The sequence below is a fragment of the Triturus cristatus genome, chromosome 12 (genome assembly GCF_964204655.1).
Source record: "Triturus cristatus chromosome 12, aTriCri1.1, whole genome shotgun sequence".
Taxonomy (NCBI): Eukaryota; Metazoa; Chordata; class Amphibia; order Caudata; family Salamandridae; genus Triturus; species Triturus cristatus.
In genome coordinates this window covers 136,038,391-136,057,509 of record NC_140595.1, presented here as the reverse complement: position 1 = coordinate 136,057,509, position 19,119 = coordinate 136,038,391, and the positions used below count along the sequence as shown (strand labels likewise).

The window sequence follows — 19,119 nt, the reverse complement described above, 5'->3', positions numbered from 1 at the left end:
GTGGGACTTACTGGAGGTAACAGGAGGGGTTCTTGGCCCCCAAGGACACTCGGCATCCAAGGGGACTTCATCCCCCAACCAGTAGTGCACCAGGAGGCATGTTTGCAGAGTTGTGGACAAAGGGGCGGGCCTCTCATGAGCTGCATCAGGATTCGCAGTTCCACATCGGACGGGGGTCATGCTGAGCACCGCGAGGGATCCACGGATTCTCATGCGTACAGAAAAAAGATTATAAGGCAATTTATTGGCCTTTATGGGTTCCTCTGGGACCCCTCTAACACACTTATGGGGTCAGGGTACCTCTAACCTGTCTCCTTTATTCACTTTCCTCAGAAATGTTCAGCCCCGGGAAATGCTTACTGACAGACAAAATTGTGACTGCAACTTTTCTGTGAAGGTGCAGCCAGCTAATCAGCACTGTGCTTAGCACTTGGATCCACGGATCCCCCATGGGTGGATCCGCATAAGAGCGGCATCCTTATATATACAAATTCGTTTTTCGGTTAATATCTCAAAAACTACTGAATAGATTTACACCAAATCACAAAAAACACAAAATATCATAATTTGCCCAAGAGCAACCTTCCTGCCAAAATTGGAGGAATTCGTTCCAGCAGTTCGGGCTGTAGTTGTGTTCAAAACTACTACAGGAATTAACATGGGGAAAATGTGTTTTGGGACCCTCCCCTTTTTCTCGGCCCTGGCATGACGGGCCACCCCAAAACTTTCTAGACAGCAGCTGAAGTGAGCGTCAATTTTTGGGGGAAAGTTTCGTGAAGATTCATCAACTGGCGCCAAATATACAGACAACTGAAAAACACCTTTTTAATAGAAATTAGGTCTTAACTATAACCACCAGCTGGCAATAGGGACTTTTACTGTGGCTCAGGTTATATATATATAAATTATATATTACATCACATCACATTATCAGAATCATGGTTGCTGTTTCAGTTCTGTGATTAGTATTTCCCTAACTATTTTATGCCAAACTATACTATTCCTGCCTAATTAGAAAGCTGTCGGCCTGTAGTCAGCTAACGCTTGCATCCACACTCAAACAGTCTTCATGTCTGCCCCTCCAAAATCCTCAGGACTCTTTTTGCCCTTCACCCCAATGATTCTCCATGGACAGGAGAGAAGAAGTTTGACGTCTTTCATAACCACACTGTACAGACTGAATAATGCTTCTGTGACTGACAAAGGTGAGTCACAGGAGGCTGGGTGGAAGAAGGGGGAGGAGCAATCACTAAGGAGCTCAGCAAAAACAGTAGAAGTGGCTGCAACCAAAGGAGGCTAAAGGAAGAGCACCGTACACTCTAGAGTTGTTCTACTCCAGCCAGCCTAGAAATGCTGCATTACACCAGCTTTGAGCCCCAGTATACTGGTTTTCAAGCACCGACACAAGACACAGGAGAAGCCATGGTAGCAGAGGTGCTCGTGCTGCATGTGCACCACCCTTTTTCTGTATGATTAAGGCTCCCTGTTACCCATTTTTACACATTTTTACAGATAAATACAGACAGAAAACATTTATTTTCTTGTCTGTATTTATTTTTAAATGTGGATAAAAACGGAAACTGGGTTGCTTTTTGAGTAATTCTAAATACTGTCTGCCACGACTGCCAGGCCAATAGCTGTGTGGATTGATAGGTAAGGGGGCTAAAAAAGACAGGCTTCAAAGAGGCTTTAACAGCAGTAGATATGCACAAGATTGATACTGAAATTTGCATATTTTCTTATAAGTGCATTGATTTACCTGGCTTGGCAGTTCGGGCTTGACTGTTCCCATGAGGCACAGGGTCAAGACTGATTTGCATATGGCCATGTCTAAACTGGGGTGGCGTAGTGGGCAAAAGAACGATGGATTTAACCCAGATCTCTTGACTGGGGGAGAATGTCTGCATTGTCAGCATTCCGTCCATCAATTGTTTGTTGTAACGCTTGATTTACCTTCTGCGGGTGTTTACGGCATCAAAACCTAGTTGGCATTCAAACATGAGTGCATATTTACCGGTTAAATAAATGCGGAAATATACTAATTTCAGCTTCATTTTTCCATAAAACCCAAAATAAATATGGATAAATACAGATAAAATTAGCAAAAATAAATATGAATACAGATGGAAATGTCAAAAAAATAAATACCATAAAACCGGGAGGCCTATGTATGATGCAGCATTTCCATTTCTGAATCGGATCCAGGCACCCTACGCAGCCTCTGCTGGTAGCATACTAACTCACTGCTTGTTCTTGCTTGATTCTGGTCACGCTGGGGGTTTATGACCAACAGAGGGACCATAGTCGGCTGGCTACTGTGTCTCTAGCTCTTCACACGGCATTTGTCAGGGGATTCCCCAAAGAAGAGAGAAGTCTCCGCAGCCTGTTAGGCTGTAGCCCGCCAAGTTCTGCATCTCCTTCACAATCAATCTACATTGATAGCCCCTAGTCCTAAAATGGCGATCCCCTACACAGACAGAGGGAGACAGCATTGTGAGTCTGTAAGGGTATTCAATCACTTTGAGCCATTAGCCGGTTTAAACGAGACTGACTGACTGCAATCAAGGGCCTTAGGAGGCAGGAATGTCACCTCCTAGAAGCTGTTTCTATCCTTGACTTTCAGCCTGATAAGTATCATACTTCCGCTAATTCGTTATTCTATTAAACTAGTCCTGCACTGGCACAGGATCTCAAATTACAGGATGAACCAACCCCATATTACACCCTCCACTCAGCATAAGTCCTATCAATGTTTTAGAGGCAGGGGATTTTACTACCCTAAAAGTACTAAGCTGGAGCATGGTACGAACTAAAATAAATGACCCGTACTACCTCTCGTACCAGAACCATTTTCACGTATGTCTTTTTAAATACACTTGGCTTACTCAAGCAGCGTATTGTCCGGGTTATGAAACTTTGTTTCTTATAGCTGAGCAACCTGCCTCTGGCAGAGTGTTTGGAGGGTTAATGATCTGGGTCAACATTTTACCTAAGTGAATTTTTAAAATAATATCACTTGATTCTAAGGAAATCCTGGGCATATCATTAGCAGGGATGGGAGGAGCAATTTTACATATACATATAATTTATACAATCGCCCTCAAATAAGACATAAGGAGTCTTCTGTTCTCGCTGCTCTACATCATCACCTAAGCAATAGTGGCACTAAGCATCGTTGTATTACAGGCGGAGAGTTTAACATAGCGTTTGCACTCCTTAAATGCAGGAAACTAATATCAAGGAGGGAAGATGAATTGAGAGGCATTCCTACCATTTATTTTACCTTAAGCACATCCCATATGGTCACAGCCGGCCAACTTGCATCTCTAACCTTGTTGTATGGCCTGTGCGTCTGTAATGGGAGGGTCACAGTATGATCACCATAGAGCACCGACATTTCTCATTGGCATAAACTGATTGACTTTGAAATTGACTCTAGGACTGACGGTGACTATAATCCACTAACCCTTTCCCTGTTTTACCTCAAGTTAGCAATAGCATCAGATTCCTTAACTGTTAATCCTGACATTCACACTGGGAGCAATCATAGGATGGACAATTGGCCTAAAATCATAGCAAATAAGGATACAGCGGCTCTAATATACCAGAGCTTTTTCAAGATTTTTGGACCTTTCACGGATTGTCCAGTCGATGAGATTCCAATAGTCACGCTTCATGAGCAACTTTTTGCTGACTTGAAGGAACCGCACTCTAAAACCTTACCTTTTTCTCTGTCTCTCTTTCTGTACCTACGTCTTCCTCTTTGTCCCTCTCCTCATCTTACCTTCTGCCGATCACATCTTTCTTTATTTACTTGTATTCTTACCTCGCATATCTCCCAAAATGATCTCTACCGCTACACCCCTTCTTCCTCTACTTCAGGTCTTTTGCTATAATGTTCCTATCTGTCCATCTCTTGTATCCTGCCTTGTCCATTACTCAGCTCAGTCGCAGGTAATCGTCTAGCTGGAGAAGTGTACATGAATAGAGACGAAAAGATGCACACGACAGGGGAAGAGAAACTAGGAGAAAATTATTCGATTTGTACTAATGCAATGGAGACCTTAGAAAAGAGATTGATTTTCACTGTTGCACAAGAACGCCAATAGTGATAGGGGATATATTTGTGACTACAAATATTCAGCATTTATACCAACAAGTTCAAGAGTTTGTACATGAGCCATACTTTAATGTTATGCACTAGACCACTAAACATCTACAAATTCACCATTTGCGTGTTTTTTCCTATAATGGGAGTAAAAAGCTGGATTTAAACTGAATTCCACATAAAATGTTGCAGTTCCAAATAAAAGTAGCAACTTCAAAACTCAAAAAAGAAATGGCTTTACAAATGCTTGTTCAAGCTTTCTTTGGCCACTATTGAGTTGGCAGCCAAAAGGCAGCTTGAGCTTTTGTCTGGTACTGTGCGCTCCTGTCTCTGAAGGTTTTTAACATATAATTCAACTATCACAAGGGCCTGAAAGAGCCAAAAAGTGATAATAAATTCAAAGTTGCTCCTAGTACAGAGTTACAAAATATTACTTGCCCAGGGCAATCCTAAAGATATCATTGAAAGTGACAGAACCAGCTCACAGCTACAGCAGTCTCACTGAAGCACTGTCCTGATGGAACGTCTTCCCTCTTGCAGGGCCGGTACCAGGCATGCCCCTGGGACCCAGGGGAACTGTCAGCTCTCCCTTGGATCTTGTAGAGCTAAATCATGGCTGTGAAGGTGCCTGGCAGTGCAGGGTCCTAGCTGTGAGGCGCAGGGAAGGCAATTCCCATCTCTTGGGCCTTATAGCGCTAGGTCGTGCTGCGAGACCCTGGGGAGTTGGCGACGGTTCCTCTGGGTTTTGGAAATCTGGATGTGCCTGACTCCCCCCCCCAGCCCTGTTGGACTTGCAGATGCAGCACCTAATTCCTCAACAACACAAGCAATGACAGCATAAACAGCAAGGATGGCAGATTCTTCTATAAAGCATTGCCAGGAACCTCCGTCATGGCAGTTCCTGTCAATGCTTTTAACAGTTTGGTGAAAGGCTCTGCCAATATAAAAATATTGACAATATTTATTGCCCAAGTTTCTAGAAACTCGGCTTTGTTGCCAACATTTTTAGAAATTGATTTTAATCGTGTAAAAGCACTAATCTCCAAAAGTGAGATGGTTTCTTAAAACTATGTGCGTTGTGTGACATCCGAAGGTGTATTTCTGAATTATTGAGATTTTCAATTTTGCTAAATTTAGATATATTTAAAGAAGCAATTAACTTTAAATTTGGGGAGAGGGATGTGGCCTAACGGCTAGGGCGGTCGACCTAGAGTCTGGGGAACGGGGTTTGAGTATCGGCAACAATACTCGACATCCTGTGATTCTGGGCAAATCATTTAATCTCCTTGTGCCTAATAAAAAAATTTAAAAAATGAATGTGTACATCTGTAAGCAACTGGCGCTCATATCGATACCTTTGGGTCAAGATTGCGCTATATAAATCTCCGGAAAAAAAAAATTTACTTCAGAAGGAAAACACTTATTTTAGATATAAATGTATTCACATTTTGCCATTGAGTAAACATAGAATAATGGCAAACTGAAATTATCAGTGAGCATACCCTTTTGGGTTTCAGCTGAGACAGAATGTTTCTGTGCAACACTATTTAAAGTAAAGAAAGAAGAAAAGCACTATGAAGTGGTCACCGCTGGCGAAACCTAGTTTGATATTTAAGATAATCTTTTTAGCTTGAGGGTTGTGAAATGCTATGATTTTAGTTCAGTCACGGATTGGGTATGCCATAAGGAGTTGGGGGCATATTATCAAGAACAGCGTTGAAATTATCGCCACTTTAGCGGCAGGAAACTACTGCTGAAGCGGCGATAAGGGGCTTGATAATATGCCCTAGAGAATTCCAATACAAGCTCAAATTAAAACTACCGTTACAGCCACCCTTTTCAAAAAGAGCCAAGAAGAATCGAACAAAGAGTTTAAAGACTCGATACTTGTATCAAAAATTGAGAAATTCAAGAAGGATTTGGCTAGATTCAAACATGAGGTGGTCTATCCCTACACTAGTGACACTATACTCCTCCCGAATTTAACAAGAAGGGACGCAGATATGGTTCACCTTACTCAGGCAGTAGTTTCGAAGACCGCACTAGTGATACTGAACTGCCTGAAACTAATAGACAACAGTTCAGAGTGAGAGGGAGAAGATCTAATTGGAGAGGACAGTTTGTACCTCATTATCAACAATGGTGGCCTCCTACACCATGGGGATATCCATCCCAACAATTCCAACCACCACCTCCAGGCTCTTTCCAGATGTACCAAAAAGATCCTAATAATCCATCTTTTTTAGGGTTTTGTCCTGGCAGGTCCCGAGGCAGAAGAAGAAGTCGACAACCTAAAGTGCATGGGAACCAACCGCTAGCAGTGCCCCAACAAATAGGCACACGCAGTCAATCCAAGAAGAACTTACCGCAACCGGGAACGAGTGCGGAAGCAGTTTAGTAATAAACTTGAGTAAGAAAATCTTGACTAATGATGAGTAACGTGTTCTCAATAGAGGCCTTGGCTTTGTAGCAACGACTGACGGAGATGATTTTCAGGTTCAGTGTGAACTTGCCAAATTTTTCCGCAAAATACGTTTCAACTATTTTTTCAAGGACAGGGACTCCACACAAACTTTTATAGACAAGACTAACACTGGTCTAAAGAAACGGTCTAGCTTCAATCCTCCTTTACAAAGTCTACCACCACAAATACTTACTTTCGAGAGAGCAGTGCAAGAGGACATTACGACTATGTAAAAACAAAGGAAGTAGCTACAGTAATTTACCGAAGAAGGAGCAAATTGCTCTATGAGCCCTTACTCAAGATCATGAAATAACCATCAAGCCCGCAGATAAAGGCGGAGCAATTGTTATCTTAAGAGACTGAGGCATATCGAAATGAATGTCTAAGACAACTAGGAGATAGGAGGTTTTAAATCACCCTCTCAAAGAAGACCCGACAGAGAGAATCAGGAAGAAATGGAATAAGTTGATCTAAGACAAATTGAAAAAGCCAAATAATAAAAATTAAAATTATCAAAAAAAATTATTATAAAAAACATTTTGTGTGTAGCATCATTGATTTTAGACCTGATCTTTTCCCTGTTTACAATTAATTTGTTTGTTTGAAAAAAGAGGTCGTGAGGGAAGCTTTACTATTTGTGAGAGAATCAGGAAAGCCATCACTGAAATAGTAGAAGAAGCACTCAATGATGGCTGAGTCACACCGCAAGAGGCTGCATTTCTCCAAACTCCTCACTCTGTGATGCCATATTTTTATACTTTACCCAAAATACATAAGACCCAATGACCACCACCAGGGAGACCCATAATTTCCGGGTTAGGTTCAATTCTTGAGCCATTATCTACTTTTGTAGACCACTTTCTGAGGCCTTTAGTCAAGAAGATGCCCACGTATCTGCAGGACACAAAAGACATTTTACGTCTTTTACCAACTGTGGAATTCGACACGGAGAGAGACTTTTTAGTCTCCTTCGATGTCGAATCATTATATACGTCCATCCCTCAAGATGAGACGTTGGACACAATAGCCTCTATCTTGAATGACACTGACCTGGACTCGATCACTCTGGTCCACTTTATCCTGACACTTGCTCATTTGGCGATGAAAGAAAATTTCAAGAAACAGTGTATCTCCAAGTCTTAGGCACAAGTATGGGAAGTATTTTCGCGCCAAGCTTGGCGAATCTATACGTTCATACATTTGAACAAGAACATGTTTTGACTTCCGATAATCCCTTCCATGAGTCTATTCGACAATGGAAGCGTAATATTGACGATGTTCTTGTAGTTTGGCGTGGAGATTTGGACTCAATTTCTAAGTTCTTACAGTGGCTGAATACACAAAAAAAAATTTTTTTAAATTACAGTAGAGGCACATAAGGATAGAATAGCCTTTCTTGACTTAGCAATTTTTGTCACACCAACAGGGTTGGAGAGTGAACTGTATCGTAAGCCAATAGCCCGAATCTCCCTTCTCAGGTACGATAGTCAGCACCCGAAGGCGCTACGCGATAATTTGCCGTATGGTCAATTTCTACGGGTGAGAAGGAATTGTTCCACTCTGGAAGAGTACATACAACATGCCCAGAATCTGTCTCAACAACTGACAGAGAAAAAGTACCCTCAAAGACTAATCAAAGGTGCTTTCAAACGTGCTACCAATAACAACAGGGAGGCGTTATTGGAACCTCCAGTTGAAAAACCACCCCTGGGCCGTTTGACTTTTGTCAATATTTTCAGCACTTTAACAAATGGGATTCAGAAGTGCATCAGGAAACACTGGCGACTTCTGAATAGCTGTAAAGATAAAATTCCACTCCCCTTGTTTTCATTGAAGTGAGGGACGAATTTCCGAGACAAATTGGTGCACACTCGACCAAAAAAATGAAGTCCAAGGAGAATTGGAACACTGTGGGACCTACCTGCGGTTCAGGGACACTATCCCTGTGAAATATGTGCAATTTGTCCACAGACAAGACATTCAAAAACCATCTACATTGGAATGAACAGACCGTGGGAACAAAGAACATTCTCTAATTGCAACAGTGACAGCTTGATATATTTGATACAGTGCCCTTGTAAATGTCAGTATGTAGGGATGACAACCCGAAAAGTCAAATTGATAATGTTAGAACATAAAAGCACTTTTAGGTGTAAAAAAACTAACACCAAACTGACAAGACACTTCGCCGAGTTCAATCACCAGGCTGATGATTTCACTTGGACGGTCTTAGAGAAACTGCATATACCATCTCATGTGAGTGATATAGCCAAATTTCTGGTTTACAAAAGAACAAAAGTGGGTGTTCAAACTCCACAGCGATATATCAGGCCTCAATGATGTTATACCATGGACATCCCTATGAACTCTTGTTTATAGGAAATCCTGATAGATACAAACACCAGCCAGAACCAACATTACAACAGCCATCAAAACATACAATCTTTCTTACATGAGTGGAAGTTGTAATGTGATTAAAAGCGAGCCAAGTTGAGACAACAAGAATATGTGAATCAGCTATGAGGCGTACGTTTCTCACTTGGACTACACAGCTACCCCTTTTCTTATGCCGTGTTGTTGAGGGTAAGCAGGTTGATATCTCTACATGTTCCTCGAATGAGATTAAGATGAGACTAAAGCGGCAATAATGGGCTTGATAATATGCCCTTGAGAATTCCAATAGAAGCCCATGTTGACACCAGAACATGGGCTTCTATTGGAATTCTCCAGGGCATATTATCAAGCCCATTATCGCCCCTTTAGCGGCAGTTTTCTGCCGCTAAAACGGCGATAATTTTAACGTCGTCCTTGATAATATGCCCCTTAATCTCCCTGACGGCCCCCAGCACCTTGACACCCTTAGGGGTGATAAGTTTGCACTTTACAAATGTGGAATTAACATTATTTCGCAAACAGAATTAGGTTGAATGGTCAACTAAATTATGCCAACCTCAAAAGAACCGCTGCAGAGCAGCTTTGTCGATGGCGTAAACTGCTTCTGTGACATCGTAGGCAAGGCATGAATACAATCCTAGCAGCCAGTAAACGCGCTCTAATACAGAAATATCAATTTGTGTGTGCCAAGCTGTTATATGCGACCCATATAGCAGCCATTCTGAGGTAGTGTTCAGAAGTGCGTAAGCACAACAGGAAGCGCACAGAAAAGAACTGGAAGAATTCCAATTCCAAACTCTGAAAGAAAATCATAATGAGTGGTATACAGGGGCGGCTGGTGACATTTGTAAGTGGTAGGCTGCAAAATTTGTGGCAGCGCACACCATGGCGAGCGACCTAAGGGAGGAAACATTTTGCAGTACAAGAAAATGCAGGTGTACATTTCCAAGCAGCAAAATGTGCAAGTGGACAACAGTTAATCTTAACATTAATGTTATGCTCAATTAGGCACAGAAGGCAAAGGGTCCTATGAGATCTGCAACAGTGCAAATGTTTTTGGAAAAAATAAACACAGTTCCCTTTCGATTAGTCTGCATTTTACTTACTGGTGTGTATATTCACTATTTTAAAATGTTTCACTCTGCCTACTGTACACCATTAAATTTGTTTGGGGTGGTGGTTGGTACAATGGGCTGAAAATAGCCTGAATGTCTTAACTGCACAGCAGATTACATGAACTGTTAATCCCGAAACAGACCCCTGAATTACAACCATATCTCAGTCATAAAAAAAAACTATCCACGCTGATGCCGAATCCCATGTCACATCGAGGCAGCAGGTGACAGCAGTGCGCTGGGCACACCCTCACTGGCACACGTGTTTTCTCCAGCAGAGGTGTATTGTAATCGTATCCTCCTGATGAGATACACAACCCGGCTGGAGAGAACATGTGTGACCCAGGGTCCCCTAGGACCTGAGCCTGACGCAGATTTCTGAGGGCATAGGGGAGGAGGCAGAGAGTGGAGACAAGCATGAGGAAAGGGGGCGCAATGGAGGAACAGTGGCCTCTGCTCCTGGCAGACTGCAGGCTCGCTCGCACCAGGCCTGCTCATGCCTCGCTACTTGGGAGTCAGTCTGCAGCTATTGGATGATATCACTGACTGACTGACTTTAGGCAAGCGGGGCTAGTTTCGGCCGTGGCAACCAGCGGTTTGTAGCTCTGCTCCATCGGCATTGGAAACGTTTGCCTGGTAATGGTGAGCCCCACCACCAGTAAAAGACAGAACATGGTGATGGCTGCTACCAGCTAGATAACCAGAAGGTGTGCCGCTGCCCGCGTCCCGCGCAGGGGAACATCAGCAGGGCAGCCTTCTAGTGGCCGCCCGTCGGAGCCTCCCCCCTTGCTCCGCCTCACGTGAGGCCGCACCTCGGGGAGGGGAGGCCCCCAATGGGATTGTCCGGGGGAGGCGTGCCACTAGGGTGGGCGAGGCTAGCCCCCCCTTTTTAGGCGCCTCACCCCCTCTGATCTTCCTCTGCTTCCGGCGCGCTCCTCCTGGCCACGCGCATTCCCACCCTTTCCGCTTACCCTGCGCAGCGGAGGTAGCGCGCTATTGGAATGTTTTAATGTTTTTTCTTGCGTTGCAGGCGGAGTTACAGGGCGATCTGGAGGCAGAAGGGTACAGTAAGGGTACCTCTGCGACAGGCGGTACAGTAAGGGTACCCCTGTCCGGCACAGTAAGGGTGCCCGAGCCAAGGTCCGGGAGCCAAAGGAGGTTCTGCGAAGACCGCGACTGCGCCCCGTTAGTCCTTCGGGCGGTTGGGGGGGCCTGACCAACCGGGGGTGTGCCACAACACGCTCCGCCCCCGTCAAAAGGGGCGGGAGTATGCGACAGATCACGTGATCCAAAGGATGATCTGAAAATATGTGCCGCACTGCAGGGCATCGACCCACCGTGCGTGCTGGCTCGACAGGCGGGCGGAGCAGCGAGGGGCTGCTTGCCCTGGATCGCCCGTAAGATAACCCACTTATCGTCATACTTATGTTGTATGAAATAAACCTGCAGCAGTTCTTCACCCACAATGAAAGTGTCAGTGTAATCTATGGGTGACGTCTGCGCATGCGTGTTGAGTGGAGCGGATGACGGTGTGGTCACTATGCATTCTTGGTGCTACATGAACATGATTCTGACCGGTGACAGCAGCAAGAGGAGCCGGAAATAGTTCTGCTAAACACACACCTACAACACTGTACACTTCCCTCCATTACGGGCCAGTTACATCACGAGCATCAGAAATCGATTCTTTCCCTCGCTTGTTGGCTTTAAGTGCGCAGCCGCTGCCTGAGCAAGTCACAGCTTATTTTTTTCATACAAGCGCGCGCACAACTTCATATTCAAACACGAAGCGTCTTGGCTGTTTGCAACTCAAATCAAAGAAAATGTGAGATTCACACTAGTAAAACGCAAAAACATTTTCTTTGATTTAATTTACAAACAACAAAGACGCTTTAAATCCAGTTTGATTCTCCACTGATTTCTATTCCGAGTGATCGGATTTCCTTTGGCAGCGGAGAACAAGCACTACTGTTGCACCATATTTTAATTTTCACCGTTTAGGATTTTAGGAAGTGGAACTTAACTTACTTCGAATGCAAAATGCTACTGGCACTGCTGCATTCCATATAAGGAAGGACGACAGAGCAGGAAAGCTATGACTCATGTCTCTCCCACTTCCTCTTGCGTAATAAGACGGCAGGGGAGGAATAAACACAGCAGCCTGCTTCAGCCCTCCTAAGCCCGCCGACCTCTAGTGATGATGAGGGTTTAATCGTTGCCAGTGCCACCCACTCCCTCGTTCTTCCTATCAGCTTGACACTCCCCCCGCCATTGAAAAGAATGGAGTTCTGTGAACTCCTCCCAGGGCCATTGTGTAAGCGCCCAAAAAGAACCCTTATTCACGGCATTCAAAGTCGGCATGCCCTCTGCCATGATTAGGGTGACCAACTGGCATTGGTGCAAATTCAGGACAGTGAGTGTAAAAATTCAGGACAAAGGGTCAAAATTCAGGACACAAATTCAGGACAGGAGGTCAAAATTCAGGACAAAACTTCAGGACAATAGGTAAGTTTTACAGACACGTCAGAGGAGGTCGCGCAATAGTATATAAGTAACCCAGCCATATCCAAACATATTTAACCATTTACAAACCTATCCATCATGTATCCTTCCATCTATCATTTCACTCATCCATCCCTTCATCCATCCTTTCACTCATCCATCCATTATTCATCCATCCAACCTTTCACCCTATCCATCTGTACACTCATCCATCCACTCTTCTACCCATCCATCCAGCCATTTACCCGTTCACCCATCCAGCCATCCTTTCACTTACTCATCCATCCACCCAGTCACTCATCCTTCCACCCTTTCAGTCATCCATACATCCTCCCTTTCTCTCTCCATCGACCCTTATACTTAGTCATCCTTCCTTCCATCCATCCATCCATCCACCCACCCATCCATCTACTCATCCACTCATGAATCCATCCATTGACCCTATCACTCATCCATCCTTTCTCTCATCCATTTATCCTTTCACTCCTTCACTCATCTATTCATCCTTTTGTCCACCTACCCTCCCTTTCACTCACTCATCCATCCCTACATCCACCCGTTCACTTATCCGTCCATCCATTCACCCTTGCACTTATCAATTCATAAATCCATCCATCATTTCACTCATCCATCCACCCATTCACTCACTCATCATCCACCTTTTCACTCATCCATCCTTTCACTCATCCATCCACCCTTTTACCCATCCAGCTACCCTTCCACCCATACATCCAGCTATTTACCTTTTTCTCTCATCCATCCTGCCACTCACTCATCAATCCATCCTCTCTCATTATCCATCTATTCATTCTTTCATTCATCTATTCACCCTTTCACTAATTCATCCAGCCATCCACCCATTCCTTCACTTACTCAGTCACCTTTTCATATTAATTTTGAGCGGAGCCTTTTTGAGAAGAGGCCCATCAAGAACTTCACCCTCGCTGCAGGAGCCATTCCAGGACTGGGACAGAAGCCACCCAGGGCGGAGACAGGATTCACCACGGGGGGGGGAGGGGGTGGGGGGACAGGAGCCATCACAGGCGGGGGAGAGGGGACAGGAGCCACCACATGGGGGGACAGGAGCCATTACTGGGGGGGGGGGCAGGAGCCATCACAGGAGGGGGAACAGGATCCACCAGGGTGGGCACAGGGGTGGGCATGCAGTATTCTAGTATCATCTTGGTCTCTTCCAGGGTGGGGTAGGGCTCCTCACCCCCTCCTGGACAAGTCAACGAGATGACAGGCTCTCTTTCTAAAAGGTTAATTTTGCCATCCCCCACTGTGATGTACAGTACTTACAGGAGATGCTCCAAGAGAACTGATTTAACTGATTGTCCTCCATACTTTGTTAATCAGTATGGGTGCGATTGTGCCATTTCTGTATTTTATTACATTATAGACTGCATGTTTGAAGAGCCAAGGTTTGCTTACAATTTAGTAACCGTAATTAAGCTCTGTGAAGAGAACCACGTGCTGCCTCGGTGTAATCAGGGCCGGTTCTACGATTTTTGGGGCCCTGGGCAGAAAGGGAATGTGTGAAGCCCCTCTAAATTGCAGAGACATGACGCATTCAGGGCTGTTTGCATCTGAATAGATGCCCCTTCTCCTAAGCTGCAGCCCCTCCCTCTCAGTCACCTTCAAGAACCTCTTAACAGCTCATCAAGGGCTGAAGGTGTGAGGGTTGCCATCCCGCTGTGCCTCTCCAATGCTGCTGGGTATCTGAGCTTTGGTGCTGCATCGGAGCTGTTACACTCCACCTCAACAGCATCGAGTCAAGCAGGGAGGTGGGTGGAAGTTGTGAAGGCTTTAGGGTGGTGCGACCAGTGCCCGGTTAAAATTACGGACAAATGGCGTCCGTTAAAGAATCCTTCACGGACAACGGACAGACGGCCGAAATTACGGACTGTCCGTGAAATTTACGGACGGTTGGTCACCCTAGCCATGATGCCACTGCTGTAGATTGTGCCGGCTGCTGGTCGAAGAATACCTCGCCCAGCAGGCATGCGCAGCAGGACCGTACCTCTGCAAAGGTGCTCACAGCTGCCATAAATATGACTCCTGAGAGCAGCAAGTAACCAAATAAATTTGTTTCAGCTGCCGTTTTGTAATTCTTTTCTTGCTTCTCCCAAGAGTGGCAGGGCAACGCCCATTAACACCAGCCGCCACTGGTGGTATATATAAAAACAACCACATAACAAAAAAAAAAACAGATGAAGACAAGCGCCGGTAGAAACTAAAATAAACTCAGAACGTGGAAAAGGTTTAAATAGGTATCAGTGGCGTAACACAGGTGCCCGCGGTGCGAGCTGCAGGGTGCCCCCCTCCCACAACACAGTACATGACATGAGAGCTCCTGATTAAATCCGGAGGGGGGGGGGGGCTATTGGTACCTTGACAGGGGGCGCCCTCAAGTTTCGTTACGCCACTGATAGGTACAGAAACTTCGGAGGTTTAATATGAGATGTTTCGAGCGATTCGGAACAAAGGGAGGCGTCCATCAACTCACCGGGTATCGCTTGGCGGCCTCTTCTATGGGGACCCGGCGGTGCTGCAGGCATTCCTCACAGGCCGCACTCGCGACTGTCTCGCAGTCTTCGCAGGAGCTTGGCACCCGGGGACGCTGCTGCCAAACTTCGCCGGGATTTCCGGACGAAAAGGCGAGTATTTTTGAGTTTGTAGGAGGCATGCTCGGCGGGATTGGGGACCTCTCCTTCTTCGAGAAACAGCGATAACTCGAGACTCTTAACAGCTGCTGTTCACAATGATGGCACTTGCCTTTTCCGGCTCGTTTTTATAATCCGTTTTGCAGTTTCACTTTCGTTATTGAAGAAAAAAAAAGAGTTTAGCCATGCGTGGTTGCTGACCTTTGTATTTTCTGTTAGTGAGTCCATACATTATAGCCTTATTAACTCCTGTGTTGCCACCCCATCGATTCCCCCGCCCTAATCCGCCCAAGCATCACGCCACCGTTAGCCGAGCGCTAACTTGTTGACAGCTTTTTAAATATCTCTTCATTTCTGCACACCTACGTATTTTTTTTTAAACTCCGGGATGTGCAGTGGCCAATCAAAACAAGGCAAGGACAGGTGATGCAGTTGGTTCTGTCATGTCGTCGTTCCAACAGAAAGGTTTATCGACCCACAGAGAATGTGGGGACATGGCAGGATGAATTAACTTCTTTTTTCGTTGTGCCCAGTGCTTTAAATGGGTGGAAAATAGTGCAGGTACGCATTTAAATGTGACGAGTGGGCGGGGCTTAGGAGAATGCCGATACATCTTGACTTCGATACTACCTGCAGCACATGCCAACACACATGAGAAATGTCTTTGAATAAACAAAGAAGGTTTGTTTACTCAGTACACAACGAAAGCCAAACGCGGTGATATTTTAACATTTCCTTGTTTTTTAATATTTGCAACATCAATACTGTTCATTGCTGTTGCTTGTCACAACACTATATATTCTCGAGGGACACAGAAACAAGCAGACGCGCGCACACAAGCATTCCACACATTTCCTTTGATATACCTTCCATGAGTGTCTCTATTCTCTCTCCCTTTCTCTCACACAAAACAATCACAGGCAAGCAGACAAACATAAGCAGACTCTTACACAAAAGAATCAGGTGGGATTTAAGCCATTTGAACCTGGTTACTTCCCACGGCTTTCTGAATAGCGCTGTCACTGGGCTGCCTCAATTTCTGTGTTTGCAACACAGCATGATGGTGAACACCCAACGGTATGCAGATGAGCCCAAGCTGAATAGTTCAGCGGGGGCTCGGCTCATGTCTACAGAAGTGCCTTGGCTGTCAGAGTCAGGCTGCCAGCACCAGCGTTTAATGAGTCCCGGTACTCTCCTCAGCAGTAGAGAAGTGCCGGTACTCAGAGAGATAAAACTAAAAAGTGCCGGTACTCAGTACCTGTGAGTACCGGCCCATTTAAAGCACTGGAACTTGTCCCTCATTATTGCTCGGTGTCCTACGAACGTCAGGGCTAGCCTCCCACGCAGGGTCATGAACGTGATTGTGTCCTTCTGCCCTATATTCCGTCTCTATTAATCCCACTTCCTGTCCTTGACTCATCCGGGACCCCTGACCTCAGGGGGCTGACCTATGTGCAGAATCTGAGGACATTACATCTCTCCCCCGAACTTGAAGGACTTACCTGTCTTCTTCATTTGGTATGACTTTTGATTTCGCTCCAGCGTGCGCCGTGGTTGGTTGGCGCCATCTGAGTGATAGGCCGGCACTCGGTGCAGGTTCATCTTCGCAGTCCAATTCTGCTAATGGTTTTGTGCTGTGTTCCTACTCCATGTTACGCGGTTGAGGGTAGAGTTTGAAGAGTGAGATGTGCCAGGTTATGTGTTTGCTCTACTTTTTGGCGGTCACCATAGTCCTTTTCATTTCAGTTAAGTTACATGCAGGAACATTTTATAATATTTGACGCCGGTATTTCTGCCCTCTTGCTTTCTCACCAGTACTCTGCTGTCTTTTTGAATGTCAGAAACTTGAACATGTCGTCCTGTGCACACTTGCTTTTTCCTTCTCTCTATCGCTTCCGTGTCCCAGGTGGGTTTTTTCGGAGTCAGCTTCTGGGTTCGTTCCCTGATTTAATCAGTGATTCCATCTCAGTATTCGGGTCCCGAGTTCACATCCATCAATGTGGGTAGCGGGCGCGAGCCAGTGATGCTTGGCGGTGAGTTCCTATATGCCTATAGAGATGTGTTTGGGGTGACAGGTGTCCATTATTTGCTTGCTGGGTTGTCTGAAGGATTCTCTCAACCATTCCATTTGCCTTAGGCTCTGCGGGGTTACCTTTCGGTGCACAAAGTCTAGATGCATGGCAAATTCGGCAGATTCATGCCCTTTGAACAGAGGTCCATTGTCAGTCTTGACCATCTCTGGGATGCCCTGTTCAGCACATATCTGATCTGGTGGTGAAATTACTGTCTTTGTGCTTGTGCGTGAGATTTGCTTTTCTATGAGGAATCTTAAATATTCAGGCAATCACATATTGTCCTGCTTGTAGTGGACCAAAGACGTCAGCAGCAATGTTTTACAATTGCTGTTGGCAGTGGAGACATCTTGGTGGTGGTTTGGTTCCCTCACTGACTATATATATGAGTATTCTTGCAGGCAACTTCGCCATCTTTTAATTTGTAGCTGATATTTTTGCTCTGAGCTTCCCAAAACTCATTGTGAGTGCCTGATGGTCAGTCACTATTTTGAAGTGTTTCCCAAGTATGAAATATGCGATATTGCTTGCATGCCCACACTACTGCCAAGCTTTCTTTCCCTGCTTGTGAGTAAAGTCCGATAGGCTGCGGGTGGCATAGGATACTATTCGACGACGATCTTCATCTTGGAGATGTTGTGCTAAACTGGCTCTCAGTCCTTCAGGCAGGCGCCTACAGTGAGTTGAGTTCAGTTCATAGTATTGGATTGAAGTAAGCCATGCTTGTGGCACTGCTGACCCTCTTTGCTCGCCTGGAATGCCCACCCACATCACAGAATCCATTCCAAGTTGCATCTTTGCTTTGTTAATTCTAGAAGAGCACTGCTGATGGCTGCATATTCTTTTATGTATCGGTCACAGTAGCTGGCAATCCTTATGAAAGATCAGATATATCACCGACATCCTTAGAGGCTGGTGTCTGATTTAGGGTTTTGATTTTGTCAGTATCAGGTGGCATTCCTTGACTCGAGAATACACACCGGTAGAATTTCAGTTGTGTTTTGTATGCTTGGCATATTTGTTTTGATGCCTGGTCGTGTTCTTCTCTCATGATTTCAAATGCCAGGATGTCTTCACTATAGTTTATTACATGAATGACTGGACTAATGAATATTTAAATGGCTTCTTGAAATATTTCTGCCCCTGAGGACACCCCACAGCTGAGTCCTATATAGCAAAACAGATCCTGGTGTGTGATGAACATTGTGAGGTATCTCAAGTCTTCGTGCAGTTCCAGCTTGTGATATCCTTTAGTGAGTTTTAGTGTGGAGAATACTTGTGCCCCATTGAGAAGTGTTATTATGTCAGTCAGATGCATCCCAGGGTGTTGTTCCCTTTTTATGGCTAAGTTTGGCAACCTCATGTCCACTCATAGAGGAATCTACCTTTCTGTGTTGCCTTTAAGCACCACTACAACCGGGCCACCCAGGTAGTCTACTCTTGTGCCCTTTCGATAAATTCAACAGTTAGGAGTTCTTGGATTTATTCTCCAACTGCATTTTGAAGGTGAAAAGAAATTCTTCCGTGGTGTTAAACCAACAGCCTGACTGCTTCATTTATGTGCAGTTCTACTACAGTCTTTCATTTTCCCTAGCTTTGTGAAGAATAAGATGTCGACTTATTGCCAGTGGGATATCTTCATTCATGATTAGGACAGCAATTACCTTCAGATGCTCTGTGATGGGAAGGCTAAAGAGGCTGTCACCCAGGATGGGCCCATCCATGACATCTATGTTTGTTTCAACAGTGCGATCCTTGTATGCAAGTGTTGCCACAAATTTACTGAGTTATTGAAGTG

General features: G+C 45.0%; 1 protein-coding gene across 1 annotated transcript in view; it reads right to left on the bottom strand.

The window, feature by feature from the left end:
• LOC146772901 (uncharacterized) overlaps positions 1–15,376 on the bottom strand; it is a 43,715-nt gene extending 28,339 nt beyond the window's left edge. Inside the window, exon 1 of the mRNA XM_085639250.1 lies at positions 15,093–15,376. Coding sequence (XP_085495376.1) covers positions 15,093–15,272 — 180 coding nt within the window. The 5' untranslated portion in view covers positions 15,273–15,376. The remainder of the gene's footprint in view (positions 1–15,092) is intronic.
• Between the last annotated feature and the right edge of the window lie 3,743 nt (positions 15,377–19,119).